An 18463-nucleotide genomic window follows, 5' to 3' on the forward strand; every position below is an offset into this window, starting at 1 on the left:
AACTGAGTTCCTCCAGAAAAAACAGGCATCCAAATGATATGAGGTGTTAGATTAAATTTTGCAGTAAAGCAGAAACACAATGCCTATGACATTAGAACAAACAAAATTATACTAGGAATTTTGGAAATCTGAAACACAGGAAATACTGAATATTCAGGCTCCACTAAAATTGAGAAATAGGTTAACATCCTATCATTGCCGTTGAAGAAAGGACTCCAATCCAAGGCAACAGTACCTCTTGCCACAAATACCCTTATCATTTTTGATGAACTTTGTTTCTCTATTTCTCACATTAAATCTAGCGTTCCATGATGTTTATAAACAATTTGTTAATGTGCGAGACTCTTGAGTCCATTACCAGTGCCTTCCATGGACAATATTTAAAAAAAGACAGGTGAGAAAATATCAATTAATAATTTATGTAAAGCCACACAAGTAAAATTTGAGTTATGACCATATAGTATTACAAAGGGCATAATTTGAATCTCAAAGTGCAACTTCCATCAACAAGATTAACCAAAAATGGTTCTCGGTCAGCAATGAATCTGCAGTGATAAGGAATCGGAACAGTCAATCCAGGAATCTACTGCGATGAAACAAGGAGTCCAAGGCAAACATGCTTATATTAGGTCTGTCAACAGTTACCAGGCACTGAATGGGCAGAGATTGTATCAGAAAACATGCAGCTGTCCCTCTTCATGGCGGCTGGGATTAGGCATATGGCGGAGCAGCTGTAAAAAAATAAAGTTGGGTATTTTACATTAGTCTTAAACAACATACCATCATCCAGATCTACTAAATGATTTGATTTTAAATTTGTCAGATCTCTTGGGAATGAAAGCAGGTGTTTAGAATAACGCCTTAACTCTGGATATTGGACCAGCAACATGGTAACCTTGTGCGTTCATTCTAATTCACAGTCCTGGTAGGAGTCTTCTCATTGCTTGTAATACCAATTAGGACTTACTTGCAGTGCTGTAAGCTGGAGCTGTTGGGTATGGAGCATATGATCCAGGAGGCACATTGGGTGGATAGGCTGGGTTCACTGGGTAGCTAGTGCCTAGGAAAAAGAAACACACACCTAAACACAAATACAAGAATTGAATGACATGCAATCAGGCTTTATATCAGAATTGTCACACTCACTCTGACCTCCATCATTCCTAATATGAAGTGTGGACAGAAGATGGTTAAACCAGAAACTGAAATATTAAATTAAGGTCAGGCTATTTCTGGAGGACAAAATAGTAATTGATATGATAACCTGGTCAGCAGTATCAGTGGGATATAGTTAGAAATGCAATTGGTAGAGTGAAGGCTGCAATATAATGCTGATACAGTTAAACAATTATTGTGCAACAGATAATGAAATAATCTAGTTCTGGGGAAGTGGAAGATGGTATAAAATGGAAAACAGAATTCTGGAAGAAAGCAAATGGTAACAGTTGAAGGGGATTTTAATGACAGGAGGGCTGTTTATTATGGTTCTGCAGGGCTGAGTACTGGATGCTTTTAATGATAGACTAGAATTACTTGAGTGCAGGAACTGTAATTTCAAAGTTTGAAAATTTGGTAGTCACTCCCAAGACATGCTAAGTTAATACATCAGAAAGGCAGGATAAAGAGAAAAAGTTACATGAAAACATTCTCAATTAAAACTCCCACAGGTGGCATGGTTAGTGCAACACTGCTACAATTGCGGTTCAAATCCACCGCTGTATGGAAAGAGTTTGTACGTTCTCCCTGTGTGTTTCTTCCAGGTGCTCCGGTTTTCTCCCACCCTTCAAAAATCTATCGGGGTTGTAGGCCATTTGGGTGTAATTGGGCAGCACAAGTTATAGCAAGGAAACAGGCCCTTCAGCCCACGAGTCTATGCCAATCATAAAGTGTTCATTTACACCTATCCCATTAAAAAAAAATTCTAAACAATGTTCTCATTAACACCAGCCAGATTCTACCACTCACTGCACACAATAAGTGTTTGGAACACTGGAGAACCTGTGGAAATCTTACATGATCATTCAGAGATGTGTCACAGACAGCAAACTCAGGATAGAACATAGATCACTGGTGCTCTGAGGCAGAAGCACTACTCCTAATGGATGCATAGACTACATTAAACATTGATTTAAAACTTTTCACTAATAAAATGACTCTGCTTTACAAAACTACTTTTCCCACTTTCCTGAAAGGAATATCATTACCTAATACCAAACTCATCACAACCATATGCCAGTATTGAACTTTGCCCAGCCTTTTGGATTTATGAATTTTTGCTTAACAAAATGCATCCTTCAACAAAATAGAGGAATGTCTGCACCTGGATAGGGAGGTCATGCAAGTATGGTATAGTCAAGCTACAGCTGGAGGACTGCGCCCAATTTGATAGGCAGAGTACGGGTCCAATGGGGTAGCACAATGTTTAATGTAGTCTATGCATCCATTAGGAGTAGAGCTATGCCTCAGAGCACCAGTGTACAGGAGATTTATAAAGCTTGTATAGGAGAAATAAATTATGGGGAAAAAACATCTAGGCTGGGTTAATCTTTTATGCCAAAAAGAACAATGGGGGCAGGAGTTTTCATGAAAAATATATTGAAAAAAGTCTATGAAGGGAAACATAAAACATACATTTCCTTCAGTAGAGGGGTCAGTAATGAGGGAGTAGAGAATTGCGGTTAATTAATGAGAGGATTAACAATGAGTCAAGGACAAATATTTTTTCAGTGATGAGATTTTTAACACAGTGACTGAAATTGGTGCTAGAGCCAGAAACCCTCACTACTTTTAAGCAATACCTTAATTAACCAAAACATGAGGCCTACAGACCAAGAAAAGGGAAATGTGATTGACTTGTCCATTTCAAGCCTGCAGTTTTGTGCTGCATAATTCAATGACTCTCGAAGCATTCGGAATAAGGTAGATGAATTAGCTGTGGAAATTGAGATAAACAAATATGATTTGATTGGGATTACAGAAACATGGCTGCAGGGTGGGCAAGGCTGGGAACTTAACATCCCGGGGTATACGATATTTAGGAGGGATCGGCAAGAAAGAAAAGGGGGTGGGGTAGTATTGATGGTGAGAGAAGGGACCGACACGATTGACAGGAAGGATATTAACTCAGAAGATGCGGAATCTATATGGGTAGAACTGAGGAATAGCAAGGGGCGGAAAACGTTAGTGGGGGGGGTATATAGGCCTCCAAATAGTAGTGTAGAGGTGAGGGAAGGCATTAAAAGAGAAATTAGAAAAGCGTGCAATAGGGAACAGCTGTCATCATGGGAGACTTTAATTTGCATATAGATTAGACTAGTCAAATTGGTAAAAATACAGAGGAGGAGGAATTCCTTGAATGTTTACGGGACGGTTATCTAGACTAATATGTCGAGGAACCAACTCGGGAGCAGGCCATTTTAGATTGGGTATTATGCAATGATAAGGGGCTAATCAGCAATCTTGTTGTGCGAGGCCCTTTGGGTAGGAGCGATCACAATATGATCGAATTCTCACTCGACATGGAGAGTGAAGAAATTAAAACCGAGACTAAGGTCCTGAATTTAAATAAAGGGAATTATGATGGTATGAGACGGGAGTTGAGTAAGATTGATTGGGTGGTGTTTATGGGGGAGTTGACTGTGGATAGACAATGGAAAGCATTCACAGATCTAATGGAGAAATTGCAAAAATCGTTTATACCGATTTGGCATAAAAATAAACCAAAAAAGGTGATTCAACCGTGGATAACAAGGGAAATTAGAGACAGCATTGGGTCCAAAGAGAGAGCATATCAATTGGCCAAAAAAAGTACCACAACCGAAGACTGGGAGCAGTTCAAGATGCAGCAAAGGAGGACAAAGGGATTAATCAAGAGGGCAAAAATAAATTACAAAAGTAAGCTTGCAAAAAACATAAAAACCAACTGCAAAAGCTTTTATAGATATGTCAAGAGGAAAAGATTGGTGAAATCCAGAGTAGGTCCTTTGCAGTCGGAATCAGGGGAATATATAATGGGGAATAAGGAAATGGCAGTTCAATTAAATTCTTACTTTAGTTCTGTTTTTACAAGAGAGGATACAAATAACCTCCCAAGGATGTTGGGAAACATAGAGACTAATGCAAGGGAGGAACTGAAAGAAATCAGTATCTCTAAGGACATGGTCTTGGGGAAATTGATGGGATTGAAGGCAGATAAATCCCAAGGGCCTGATAATCTACATCCTAGGGTGCTCAAGGAAATGGCCATTCAGTTAGCAGATGCTTTAAGAATTATTTTCCAGAACTCGATAGACTCAGGATCAGTACTCATGGATTGGAGGGTAGCTAATGTTACCTCACTATTTAAAAAGGGGGGTAGAGAAAAAGTAGGGAATTATCGGCCGCTGAGCCTTACATCAGTAGTGGGCAAAATGACGGAATCCAGTATTAAGGATGTAATAGCGGAGCATATGACTAGCAGAGAAGGGATCGGACAGAGTCAACATGGATTTAAAAAAGGTAAATCGTGCTTGACAAATCTATTGGAATTCTTTGAGATAGTGACAGGTAAAATAGGTGGGGGAGAGCCAGTGGATGTGGTGTATCTGGACTTCCAAAAGGCCTTCGATAAGGTCCCGCATAAACGACTGGCTTCCAAAATCAAGGCTTATGGGATTGGGGGCAAAGTATTGATGTGGATTGAGAACTGGCTGGCAGGTAGAAGACAGAGAGTTGGGATAAATGGCTCATTTTCTGAGTGGCAGGCGGTGACCAGTGGGGTGCCACAGGGATCTGTACTAGGACCCCAGCTGTTCACAATTTACATTAATGATCTGGATGAGGGGATTGGATGTAATATCTCCAAATTTGCAGATGACACTAAGCTAGGAGGGGTTGTGTGCACGGAAGAGGGGGTCAGGAAGCTCCAGTGTGATTTGGATAAATTGAGGGACTGGGCAGATACATGGCAAATGCACTACAATGTGGATAAATGTGAGGTTATCCACTTTGGTAATACAAACCAGAGGGCAGATTACTATTTGAATGGCAATAGATTAAGAGATGGGGAAGTGCAGAGAGACCTAGGGGTACTTGTACATCAGTCTCTGAAGGCGAGCATGTAGGTACAGCAGGCGGTTAAAAAGGCCTTCATATCAAGAGGGTTTGAGTATAGGAACAAGGATACCTTACTGCAGCTGTACAGGGCCTTGGTGAGACCACACCTGGAGTATTGTGTGCAGTTTTGGTCACCTTATCTAAGGAAGGATGTTCTTGCAGTGGAGGGGGTGCAGAGGCAATTCACCAGGCTGATACCTGGAATGGCAGGAATGACTTATGAGGAAAGATTGCGCAAATTGGGATTTTACTCACTGGAGTTTAGAAGATTGAGAGGGGATCTCATAGAGACATATAAAATTCTGGCAGGACTGGACAGAATGGATGCAGATGGGATGTTTCCAATGATGGGAAAATCCAGAACCCGGGGCCATGGTTTGAGGATAATAGGCAAACCATTTAGGACCGAGATGAGGAGGAATTTCTTTACCCAGAGGGTGGTGAATCTGTGGAATTCATTGCCACAGAGGGCAGTGGAGGCAGGTTCATTAAATATAGTTAAGAGGGAATTAGATCTATTTCTTCAGTATAAGGGTATTAAAGGTTACGGAGAGAAGGCGGGGACGGGGTACTGAACTTTAAGATCAGCCATGATCTCGTTGAATGGCGGAGCAGGCTCGAAGGGTCGAATGACCTACTCCTGCTCCTATCTTCTATGTTCTATGAAAGAAAGAATCAACAGAAATGGAGAAAACAGCGATTCTACAGACTGAGAAATACAAAGTGGGAATAATGTAAATATTAAGAACAGCAAAGGAAATATGAGAAGTCTTTGACATGAGCCATTATCTGCTTTTCTTTCCATATATTGACTGACTGACTGAACATTTTTAGCAGTGTTATACAGCATCAACACAGATCCACAAGCCCAGCTTGTCCATGGCAAACAACATGGTCCCATAACTTTACCACACTGGGCCCCTCTCTAGCCCCCGCCATTCATGTAATTCTTAAAGGAGACTAAATTCCTCCTTCTACCACTTTTTTAAAAAGCAAAAATAGAGTTTATTCACAATAAATTATTTACCAAAGGAAAATTGTTCAGTCACTTTTCATCCTTAGTTTCATATCCATACATTTCCATTACTGTATATTATTGCATTCATTTCTATTTACACCATTACCACCACTGTGGCATCTTGTCACTTCTCCCTCCTCTGTTGTTGCTTTCTCTCTGTCTCAGCCCCACAATTGTGGTCCTTCCCCACAGCGCCCTTACTTTGGCTGCACCAAGCCTCAGTGCATCCCTCAGCACGTACTCCTGCAGCCTGGAATGTGCCAGTTAGCAGCATTCTCACATCAACATCTCCGTATGCCGAAAGATCAATGGGTTTCAGGCAGTCCAAAGTGAGTCTTTCTCCAAATTGATTGTCTTCCAGCAGTTCTGGATGTCTGACTGTGCACATCCCCAGGAATAGCCTGTAAATCAGAGTGTTCTGTGTCGTGCTGCTGCTGGGAATTAACTGCGACAAGGAATCTTGCATCCTTCACCACACACTCTGCATACTGTAAAGAGGTGGGCAACTAGCTCCGCTAGACTTGGCTCTATTTACTATCTTCTGTAGCCTTCATCACGTTATGATGATGTTCCGGCTGTACAGGAAGGATCTGACCAGGAGGGCTCCTCTCATTGAACCCTTGCATCCTTCTACACATACTCAGCAAACATGCATTCTGCAAAGAGGTGGGCAACTCTCTTCTCACTACTGCAGTCATCATGGCCAAGGATTTTGTTGTACAGGAAGGATCTGACTAGGAGGGCCCCTCTCTCCACCAGCAGGCCAAGTCCTGGTGCTTTGGCACTGAGGCATTCCACAAGATGACCTGTAGGGTCTGCTTAGGGAACCACTCCACCATATCCATTGAGTTCTCATCTCTCAGTGTTTGCAGGACATTCCGTGCTGACGACTGCCTGATGACTTTGTTGGCAAAGGAGTTGACCTGGAAAAGCTTTTCCACAAGGGACAGGTGAAGTTGCAAAGGTCACCTGGCTGGGACACTGCGTGGTAAATGGGGCCAGATCCATCCTTCGCAACACCTGGAACAGGTAGAATCTCAGCACCTAGTGGCACATGGTGTCCTCTTACAGCCTGATGCAGCCAAATACAAAGGTGGTCATCAAGATGAGGGCCCTCATCGTCTGGCAACTTGACATGGTGACCCTTTGGACCCTTTCCATTTTTGATCCCCATATGAACTGAAAAACAGTTCTGGTGACCTCCAGGGCAAAGGTGCAGGTAATAGCCAACACCTACGCCATCTACAGCAGTACCTAGAGTAACTTGCACCTGATGACCAGGTTCTTCTGTCACTGAGAGGAAGCACCTTGTTTACAGACATGATTTCTGGTGGGCCAATTCTTGTTGCATGCCTTGGCCCCTCCAAAGCCTTCAGGTGGACAGATCTGACTGTGAAGGGAATGGTGGACTGGTCACAGCAGTTAATACCTAAGAGTATTGCTTCGCTCTTCCAGTTTACCCTAATGCCCAATGCAGACTCAAATTGGTCACAGATGCTGATCAATCTGCAGATCGATCGGGTGTACGAACAGAAAGCAGCGATGTCGTCCACATACAGGGAGGCCTTGAATCAAGTGCCTCCAATGCCTGACAACGTCACTCCTCTTCTTGATGGATTCAGCAAAGGGCTTTATGCAGCATACAAATAAGACTGGAAAGAGCAGGCAATGCCCTTCAGTGCATGCCCTTCAGCCTATGATGTTGTGCTGACCTGCATATACCTACCAGAAAAAACTAAGAAACCTCCCTACCTCATAACCCTCTTCTTTCATCAATGTACCTGTTTAAGAGCCTTTTAAATGCCCCCATTGTTCCAGCCTCCTCCACCATCCCTGGAATTGCATTTTAGGCATCCACAACTCTTAAATCTTACCCCTGATGTCACCCCAAACTTTTCCTCCCTTTAATTTTAATAGATGTTCTCTCATGTTTGCTGCTCCAGCCCTGGGGAAAAAGGTGCTGGCTGACTACCTTATCTATGCCTCTCATAATCTTGTTGACTTCCATCAAGTCACCTCTCATCCTCCTTCACTCCAAAGAGAAAAACCCTAGCTCTCCTAACCTTGCCTCATAATTTTCCAATCTAGGTAACATCCAGGTAAATTTCCTCTGCACCCTCTCTATAGCTTCTACATTCTTACTGTAATGAGGTGACCAGAATTGAATACAATATTCTAAGCCTCACCAGAGATTTAAAGAGCTGCAACATTACCTTACGACTCCAGAAATCTCCCAATTAATAAAACCCAGCATACAATAAGCTTTCTTAACTATCCTACCAATCTGCATGGCAAACTTGAGACATCTATGGATTTGGAACCAAGGTTCCTCTGTTCTTCCACTCTTAAGTATCCTTCCATTCTGCTTTCAAAAGTTTAACCTTACAAAATGTATCACCTCTTTCAAGTTTGACCTTCCAAAATGCATCACCTCACACTTAACCAGATTGAAATCCATCTGTAAACTTACTAACCCATCCCTCTATATCTCCATTCAGGTAATTTATAAAAATCCCAGAGAGCAGGGTACCCAGAACAGATGCCTGCAGTGCTCCAGGAGTCACTGACCTTCAGGCAGAATACTTTCCATCCACTTCTACTTTCTGGAGGCAAGCCAATTCTAAATTCACACAGCGAAAGTTCCATGGATCCCATGCCTCAGGACTTTCTGAATGAGTCTCCCATGAATACCTTTTCAAATGCCTTACTAAAAGCCAGAAACGTCGACCTCCTCATCTTTATTACTTTCTGTTAGCTCATCAAAAACTCAATTAGTTTCATGAGGCACAACCTTCCCCTCAAGACGATGTTGCCTCTCCTTGAGAAGACTTTACTTCTCTAAATGCTCGTAAATCCTGTCTGGAAGAATCATCTACAATTGTTTGCCACTGATGCAAGACTCACTGGTCTACTATTCCCAGGATTCTCCCTATTTTTTTAAAAATAAGGGGAGAACATTTGCCATTCTCCAATCCTACGGCCTCTCCCTCGTGGCCAAGAAGGATACAAAGATCATTGCCAATGCTCCGCAATCTCTTCCCTCCCTTCCACTAGCAACCTTGGGTATATTTCATCCGATCCTGGGATCCTAATGCTTTAAAAGATCAGCAGTTGCTCTTTTTTTAAAATCACAACATGGTTCAGCATATAAACATTCTATTCTGGCCTCACCTTGATCAAGGTAATTTTCTCTGGTAAATACTGAAGCAAAGTTTTCATTTAGGACCTCCCCTTCCTCCAGGCACATGTTTCCTCCTTTATCCTTAAGTGGCTCTACCATCACTCTCGCCATCCTTGTGTTCTTGACATATGCCACCCATTGATTTGGACTGCACTATGGCTATCCGTGCAGAGCAGTTTAATTTAATTACGGATTCCTTTGCCGAAGATGTCTGAGGGTTTACACTTGTTGAGAAATAAAGAATTAAGGGCACAATGACAAGTGCAGTTGACTTTAACATTGGAATAAAATGAAACTAAATTACATTGGTCAAATTTGGAGAACAGGAAAGATATTGTAAAGTAGAAGTAAATTATGTCTATCAACTTTGGTAAAATTGCCTGTCACATTGAAGGTCAGCCCACAAGGAATAGGATGGGCCACATCACACAACTTGCTTATTAAGAGAAAAGACAGAGAAAATGTTCTTGAAACTCCCTCTCACTGACTGACCTCTTTAGACATTAGGTCAGTTTCAATTCGAGCTTTTGTTGGGTGCCTGGAAGTGAATGCCACCTGCATTTTATAATCCAGCATCTTCTCAAATATCAGAAAATGTGAGTGTTTGTAATAATGGGGTCGATTATCTGATGACAGGCAAGCACAAGAATAACAAAAGCAGATGTTTGCACTTATCTACCATTTAGAAAGATCGTGGCTAGACTATTGAGGCTTCTCTATTCAGCTCTGTCTTGTACAGGTGCCTAACCTGTTATCCAGGATCGTCAGGACCAGACACCTGCCAATGTTCAGAATCTTCCCTTGAAGCAAATGCCTCACTTCTAGCTCCCGTCATCTTTCCTCTTCCCCACCCCGGCCCGTTACGCCCCTGGACATCTGTCCGTCTCTCTCCCCTACCCCCTGGTAGCCAAGCGAGGCAGAAGGCCGTCAAGAGGTGCAGAGCTGCAGAGGAGTGGGACATTGGGGCAGTGGAGCCAAGCATTGGCGGCTTTCAGGCACTCTACCAGCTCATCAGGCCGGCCCTCAGGGACACCCCACCAGCACATCCAACTCCTGACGTGGCAGCAGGGATGCAGTGCAGTGCTGCCGAGCCCAAAATTTATGGTGCACCACACCAGTTTGCGGTAATGGCTCAATGAGGAAGCAATGAATGTCTTCATTGCCCATAATCCCCAAGGCAGCTGGAACCGCCACCTGGTTCTCTCCCACTGTGTGCTGGGGGCTAAAAGTCACCTTTCCACCGAAAGTAAGAGAGAGAGCTCACAGGGATGGGGACAAAGGGGACTGGGGCGGGGGAAATGGAAAAGTTATTATGGGAAATTAACGTTACTTATGTGTAATGTCATCTACTGAAAAAAGTGCTGGTTTTTGGAGGTTGCCAATGTTTGGAATCCTGGATAAAAGGTTAGGCACCTGTAATCACTCAGTAACTTTGCTCTGTTTGTCTTCCTGGGTTGAGAATTCTAGGGATTGAAGAAATGTTTCTGCATTTCTGTTCGAGATTATTCTGGCCAGAGTTCCTGGAATCAATCAGCAGCCTCACACCGAGTCTTTCAATCTACCTGAGGGCCCACTCCTCATCCCATAAACTTTCTTCCAACACTGTTTCAGGCTCAAATGTCTAATGGAGCCTGGTTCCTTACTAATCAGTGTCATACAGGACAGAAATGCCCTTCAGCTGAATTTGTTCATGTCAAACAAGATGGAATCCTGGGCTGCATTTGCTCCATATCCTATTAAATACTTTCTATCCATATATCTGTCCAAATGTATTTTGAACATTGTAACCATTTCCACTTCTGTAACTTTCTCTGATGCCTCTTTCTAGATCCAGACCACACTTTAAGTGAAAATGTTGCCTCCTCAGTCACCACTTAAATATCTCTCCTCTCATCTTAAACCTATGCCCTCTGGTTGTAGAAACATTTACCCTTGGGGAAAAAAAAAACAAGCATCCATGCCCCTCATATTTTTTATATTCCATAAGAACAGCCCTTCACCTCTTCTGCTCCAAGGAATAAAGACCCAGTCTTTAAGTAACATCCTGGAGAACCTCTTCAACACCCTTTCCAACTTAATGACATTCTTCTTGTAGCTGGGTGACAAAATTGCACAGTAATCTAACATGGTCTCATTGCACTGGTGTATCCTGATTTTTGTACTCAATACCCAACCCAATGAAGGCAAGCATGCCAAATCTTTCATAGAGCAGTACAGGATGGGAACAGGCTCAAGGACTGACCAAGATGCCAACCCCATCTGCCCACATCTGGTCTTTATCCCTCCATTCACTGAGAAAAAAAGACTAGTTGAAGATTAAAGCCACAACTGGCTGGTTTCAACCTAAAAGCACATGAAAATCTGCAACAGCTGTTGGAGCCATTAAATGACTTGAACCATTAATAGTGTTTTCTGGATATTCTATGATCATATTTGTTTTAATTTTAAAGGCAGGTGGTTATGGTTAATGGAACAAATCAGGAGTAAGTTGCAACCATTATGAGCAATTGATTTTTCACCCATTACAAAAATGCATAGACTAAAGCCTACAATCGCAATCTACTCGTTACTGGCAGAAATGAAGATAGAAATTTTTTTTGGAAAATTATGTTCACTAAAGGGAAATGGCAATTTGTGGTAGAGCAGAGGGGCGTAACCACCAAAATTGGCCTTAATTACCACACAGAGAAATAAAATATACAAAAGAGCCCTTAGGCTCACCAATTTACAAAAAATCCTTTTTTTTTCTTCCCTCATTACTATTAACAACCCTGCTAAATCATCTTCTATCACTCATCTGTACTGGGGACAATTTACAGAAGCCAAATAACCCACATGTTTGTAAAATGGGAGAAAAAGAGCCTCCAAGGAAAAAAAAATTACTTGGGATTATTCAAATGGATGGATACAATTAACCAATTTTACAAAATATTATTTGGCTGCCCAAACAAAATTTATATCAATTTTTTTGAGGGAGGGGATATTCCTGATTGGGCTCAAATTGGTCTGCACGTGGCAGGTGAGAAGATATCATTTACAAATAGAATATTAAATTATTGTCTGGAAAGACAGATAACCCCATTCTAAAACACAGAATTTAGATATGGCAACAAATTAATAAATATATACATCTAAAAGTGGGGTTATCTTCAAAAACACCCTTTATCAAAATGAGTTAATACCAGAGACATTAGGCAATAAAATCCTGGACACTTGGCACCGTAAAGAGATAAATGGAATTGAGGATTGTTATGAACAAAGACAATTTATGACATTTGAACAGCTTAAAAAAAAGACATGATTTGTCAAACAGAACTTTCTTCTGCTCTCTTCAATTAAGATCTTTTTTAAGAGATAGTTTAGGACCAACCATAACCCTGCTGATGTGTAGTTCAGGACCAGCCATGACCCTGGCGATGTGTAGTTTAGGACCAGCCATGATCCTACCGATGTGTAGTTTAGGACCAGCCATGACCCTGCCGATGTGTAGTTTAGGACCAGCCATGACCCTGCCGATATGTAGTTTAGGATCAGCCATGACCCTGCCGATGTGTAGTTTGAAATTTATATCGAAGATACATTTCCTATTGCAATAGCCTGAAACCAGGCTTTGCACAAATCGAGGGAAAGGTGGGAGACGGACTTAGGGAAAAGGATTTAAGAATAATATTGTTCAAAATTGTGTTCTGATATAACATCATTTATTAATGTCAGATATAGATTGGTACAATACAATTTTATGCACCAGTTATACCTTACATGGTTTAAAATCTGAAATTCCAGACTCATGTTTTAGGTGTGGCCTTGAGGTTGGAACATTTATACATTCAACCTGGCTTTGCATGAACATAAGTATGACTTGACAGAAATGTTGACATATATTATAGAAGTGGATTTTCCATTGGAACCAGAACTGTATTTATTGAGGAATCTTATGGTTATTGGCACAAAACTATTAAAATATCAAATCCGGTTTGTGAGGAGTCCACTAGCTGTAGCCAGGAGATGTATAGCTGTTACATGGAAGTCCAACTCTTCTACCCCCCACCCCAACCCCGCAAACTTATTACTCGCTGGAATATGAAATGCAAAGTTGTGCCCTCCTGGAAAAGATAAGTTATAATTTTAGAAAGAAATATAATGTGTTTGATAAAATATGGCAACCTTATTTGAATCATACTAGCTTAAGGATATAACTAACTTCCTTAAAAAGGTTTAAATAATATAGTTAGGTTAATAGCATTGAATTCCTGAAGATCAAGATATGGACTAATTAATGAAAGCATGCTCAAACACCCCTTTCTTTGGACATTTTTTTAATGTTAACAGTTGGGGGGGGGGATGTGAGATTTGGGCAATCATATGAAACTCTAATTTTAAAATACTACATGAGTTTTGGAAAAATTAAAATAAAATATTCAAAAAAAATGGGAGGAAACTAGAGCAAGCAGAAGGAAATCCACGTGGATTCACAGGGAAAACATGGAAAGTTTACACAGGCATCACCAGTCAAGAATGAACCTGGGCAGTTGGAGATACACTTTACGCATCATGACGTGACCCTAGCTCCATCTAATAATGCAACTTTTCCCATCTCAAGCCTAGAAAATATGCTTTCTTGATTTGTTTATAGTTTTGCACACAAGAGTGATGAGAATTTACTTGCAGCACCGTAGGCTGGAGCTGTTGGGTATGGAACAGGCGTCATGTTTTTCGATGGAGAAGTTGGTTGCATTGGATAGCTGTAAATCACCTCTCTTGCACCTAGAGAAAGCTTACAATTAATACACAGAAAGACTAACATATACTCATGTACATTTTAAGGACTGCACATGACAGATTAACATGCATGCATATAAATATCTTACTCTGCATGACTGGTTTGGCTTAATGGCACAAAAGTTGCATAAAATTGTTAGCAGAAAAACAATGGCACTGACTACAATTAGTATGTAGTAGAACACTGTTAATCTGCTATTTGGAAATCTCAAGGGCACCTAACTCACTAAGTGATGCTTTACATTTTAAAGTTTTAGTGGCCCCATATTCTATGATTCTTTAAATTCACAGGGCCCCAATATGCCACATACTTTTTAAATTCATCAGAGCCCCAATTTCTTGCTCCCTTTAAACTCACTAGGGCCCTGATTGCTATGCTCTCAAACTTACTAAATTCATTGGAATATGGCATTATGATGCTAGATTATCATCCAGATATCGATTTTGTGTATTCTCTTTATATGCCTCCTCTCAATCTTCAAGCAATCCAATGAGGAGAGTTTTCGGTTTCTTGCATGTGACAGTAGAAATCAAGTTTATCAGGTGTGTGTACGCATACAATTTCTCACAGATCAGTTTAATAAGGAACTGTTTCACTACAGGATGTATTCTGATTGGCACAATTTTCTCAAATAGGTGTAGTCTGATTGGCTCAACAATGTTTGTGAGCTTAGCTCATTGATGTTCAAAAGGAACGAGTTTTTGACACGCTGACCCATAATACCATTGTTATAATTATCTCAGGAGATGGCCAGCTAAAAAGCATAGTGGTCAGCTGCCTTGGAGAACACCATTCCATTTGTGATTCAGTTCTAGTAGACTGATGATCTTATTGGCAAGTTATGGGTACATTCTGATTGGCTCACTGAAGTGAATGGTAAACTGATCAGCTCACTGACCTGTGAAGGCCTGTCTCAATCGCTGTCGTCGTTGATACAGATAGCAGCAAGAACACAGGAAACAGCAAACGATAATTCCAATGATAACAATGAATAGAAAGATGGCAGAGGCAATTCCAGCAACTGTGGTGGGACTAGTTGAATAAAAATAGTAGAAACACTTGCATTATAAAACTTGTGATGACCAACCCTTTCAAAGCAGTTTCAATTCCCTTCCCACTAAACTTTGCAGTTTTTAAGACTGCACGTTAGATGTTCTCCCCCAACAAATACATTGGGAAGTTAATCGACTTTAAGATCAGTGAATGGGAGAAGGTTAATAGGCCAACGCCATATCAAATGATAAAACATACAATATTGTCAAAGACAGGGTTGTAAATGTTTGAGAATTCAGCAAAAAAAAGCCAAAAACTGGGAAAGAAATTCAAAAAAGATACCCAAGTAATCTATTGAGAATCACAAACATAAAAATTTGCAAAAGAGAGGTAAAAAGGAAAAGATCAGTTATAATTAGTGTTGGTTCCTCAAAAGTTTAAACTGGATATTATATTAGGAGCAAAGAAATGGCAGAGAAACTAAACAACTCTTCTGCACATTTTTACAGACAAAAAAAAAATTCTCCAGCAAATGCAGCTCTTGGGATGAAACGCAATAGCACTAGATCCTAATTATGTGCATCCCAAGGTTTTAAAACAACTGTCTATGGATGCACTTTTGGTTATTTTCTAAAAATCCCGCAGTGGTTTCCGCAATTTCGAAGGCAACAAATAGAACCCCACTAAACTGCCGCTAATTATGAAAGCAGGAAATTGCAGATCAGTTAGAATAACATCAACAGTTAAGGAGAATGATTGTATCGATTATGAAATGGCAACATGGTATTTAGAAATTAACAGGTTTGCTTAGGTCCTTCTAACACATAACCCAGCAGCTGTCTGATGTGATGGCATGCCTAACTTTGGAAAAAAAATAGATATTCTACTACTGAAATGAATTTAAACTTTGAAAGTTTTGAGATCCTTTTGTTAATTATTTTCATCTAATATATATTTGTGCATGTATGTCTGTCTGTTCTCCATGCAAATCAATATGAAGAACTCTAGAAATGTCCAAGGAGGTTCAGTAGTGGTAACGTTTAATGCTGAATGTCATGACCACAATGAATTTAACCTTTAAGGTCATATGAAGTTCCAAAACAAAATTTGAACTTGCACCAGGCACACCTCAATTCGTGTTGGAAGCCTAAACAGATTTTATTGAAATGCTCCAGGTTTATTATGAAGTCCATAGCTGAGAATTGTATGTCTAGGTTTTGCTGGAAGTCAATTTTGTTTGTACCGTGTATTTCTGTTACAAAGAATATAAATGTTGTGTTTGAAAAAATATATTTATGCAGAATTACCATGAATTTTGTTTGGGTATTTTGTTTTAACCATATAATCAACAACTGAATGTTTTATTTCCCAGGCAACGCCAGATATCCTCCTAGTAATTTATAAGGCGACTTGGATCTTGTTTAGTAATTTGGTTGTTTCCTTATTTACATTAGTGGAGCATGCATGTTTAACCAACAATTTCATAAGGGTGGATTTTGTTTATGTATCGCAGGTTATTTGTAGTTATATGTACCAGTATAGTTACTTTGTTGGATATTTACTATTATTACCTATGTATCATTTACTGCTAAAACTCAAAAATATTAAAATAGATAAATTAATAGGTTTGGATATATTCAACATTGATTTATGGAAGAAAAATAGTATTTGAGAATACATATATCTTTACATTTTATGGCAGAGAAGGAAATAATACAGAGTATGTGTATTTGGGCATTCAATAGGCCTTCAAAAGCATATCATACAAGAGAATATTAAACAAAATTTAACCACGAGATTTGGAAATGTGGGCTAGGATTGGTTAGGAGATAAAAGTAATCGGAATATAAAAGAAACTTTTGTATTGCAAGGATGTGACTAATAGACTGCTGCAGTCCAGCATTCACAATTTATATCCATAATTTAGATGATTCAAACATATACAATATCCCAACTTTGAAAAGTTTATGTTTGTTCTTTTCAGCAGTGGTTGAATGGCTAAGCTTCAAATCAAAGAAAACTATTAATGAGATAGAAGTCAAGGAATTGTACAGCCCACTGCCCTCCCTCAACTCTATGCTGCATTTCATGATGGCTTCTCATGTAAATAGCCCAGGCAATGGAAATATAAATCTTTCTTTTCTTCATAATATTAATATGACAACTAAAACTCTTATCCTCAATCGAGTTCACTCTTCACAGAAGTCAGGACAAATGCATGCAAAACATTACATGCAGACATGTGGTGAATAGCGCACCCAAGATCTAGTACAGTACGGTGAACTATGTAGATAGCCCAAACGATCATTAGTTTTATAGAGTCTACTGGCAGGTGATCCAATCTACAGTGGACAGCCAGTCCACTCAATGGTGATCAATGGCACAACAGGCTGCACAAGAGCTCCTGTAACCAGAGTTCAAACTGGATCTCTCAAGGCTGTCTGTGTGCAGTTTGCACACTCATTATGAATGTGTGGGTTACCCTTAGGTGTTCTGGTTTCTTCCCAAATCACAAAGACATACTATTTGGCATTAAAGTTATTCCCCATCTTTCGACCTATGTAACTTGCGTCCATCCGCACAAGTGACTGCATTTTTAAGAAAAATTATAAAATTTACATTGATTATGTTATATATTTGACAAACTATAACAGGGATACAGGGCATGTAAGAGCCAAAAGGTACATACTTACCTTGTTAGTCAGCATCCCAGCATCCTTAGGCTGGACGCAGCCATCTTGATTCCTGTGCTCATGTGCGAGTCTTCAGTTGGCAAATGTGCAGTGGGTTCGCGTATTGGGGTTTGGTTGGTGCATGCACGAGTCAAAGGCACAAAATCAAAATTGTAAGGGTGCTTGACAAAGAGCATTGTACTAATGCTTTGAACGGTCTGGTTTTCCATAGAACTCAACTTGCTTGGAACGCATTAATAATGTTATACAGAGTAAGGTCAGAGTCATGAAACAATGCAACCGGGAATATATGGATAACTCACAGTCAGTTGGTGTGAATTGACTAAGCACCCATTGTCTCTGGTGAAAGAGCATGCAACTTGTATGATGTAAATACAAGGCAAGGCATGCACCAACCAACCAAACTCCAATACTCGAACCCTCTGTGCTTGCGGCAACCGAAGACTTGCTCAATGTGCACAGAAATCAAGATGACCACGCCCAGGCTATGGACCTGGGACACCGACTAACAATGCAAGTTTGGACCAAAATGTGGAAAGATTTGCCAAGGTTGATTGACAATTTCAGAAAGCTTGAAGCTGTTATCATTAAATCTATGGTGAAAAAATATTTGATTAAAATGTTTGCTTTAAGACTTAGGTACTCCATGCTCGTGGGCAAAATTCTGACTTGCGTCCATTTTGCGATACGATCAATCTTTCAGT

The 18463-nt window shown here is 40.3% G+C and overlaps 1 protein-coding gene across 4 annotated transcripts in view; it reads right to left on the bottom strand.

The window, feature by feature from the left end:
- Positions 1 to 400: 400 nt before the first annotated feature.
- Positions 401 to 18463, bottom strand: part of shisa4 (shisa family member 4) — a 69856-nt gene continuing 51793 nt past the window's right edge. For 3 of the 4 annotated variants that reach the window (XM_069941305.1, XM_069941304.1, XM_069941307.1), the window contains 4 exons: positions 14972 to 15105; positions 13956 to 14057; positions 968 to 1060; positions 401 to 731 (listed from right to left, as the gene is read on the bottom strand). In XM_069941305.1, coding sequence (XP_069797406.1) covers positions 712 to 731; positions 968 to 1060; positions 13956 to 14057; positions 14972 to 15105 — 349 coding nt within the window. In that variant the 3' untranslated portion in view covers positions 401 to 711. The remainder of the gene's footprint in view (positions 732 to 967; positions 1061 to 13955; positions 14058 to 14971; positions 15106 to 18463) is intronic. The other variant, XM_069941306.1, reaches the window with a different exon arrangement.

The sequence above is a fragment of the Narcine bancroftii genome, chromosome 5 (genome assembly GCF_036971445.1).
Source record: "Narcine bancroftii isolate sNarBan1 chromosome 5, sNarBan1.hap1, whole genome shotgun sequence".
NCBI lineage: Eukaryota > Metazoa > Chordata > Chondrichthyes > Torpediniformes > Narcinidae > Narcine > Narcine bancroftii.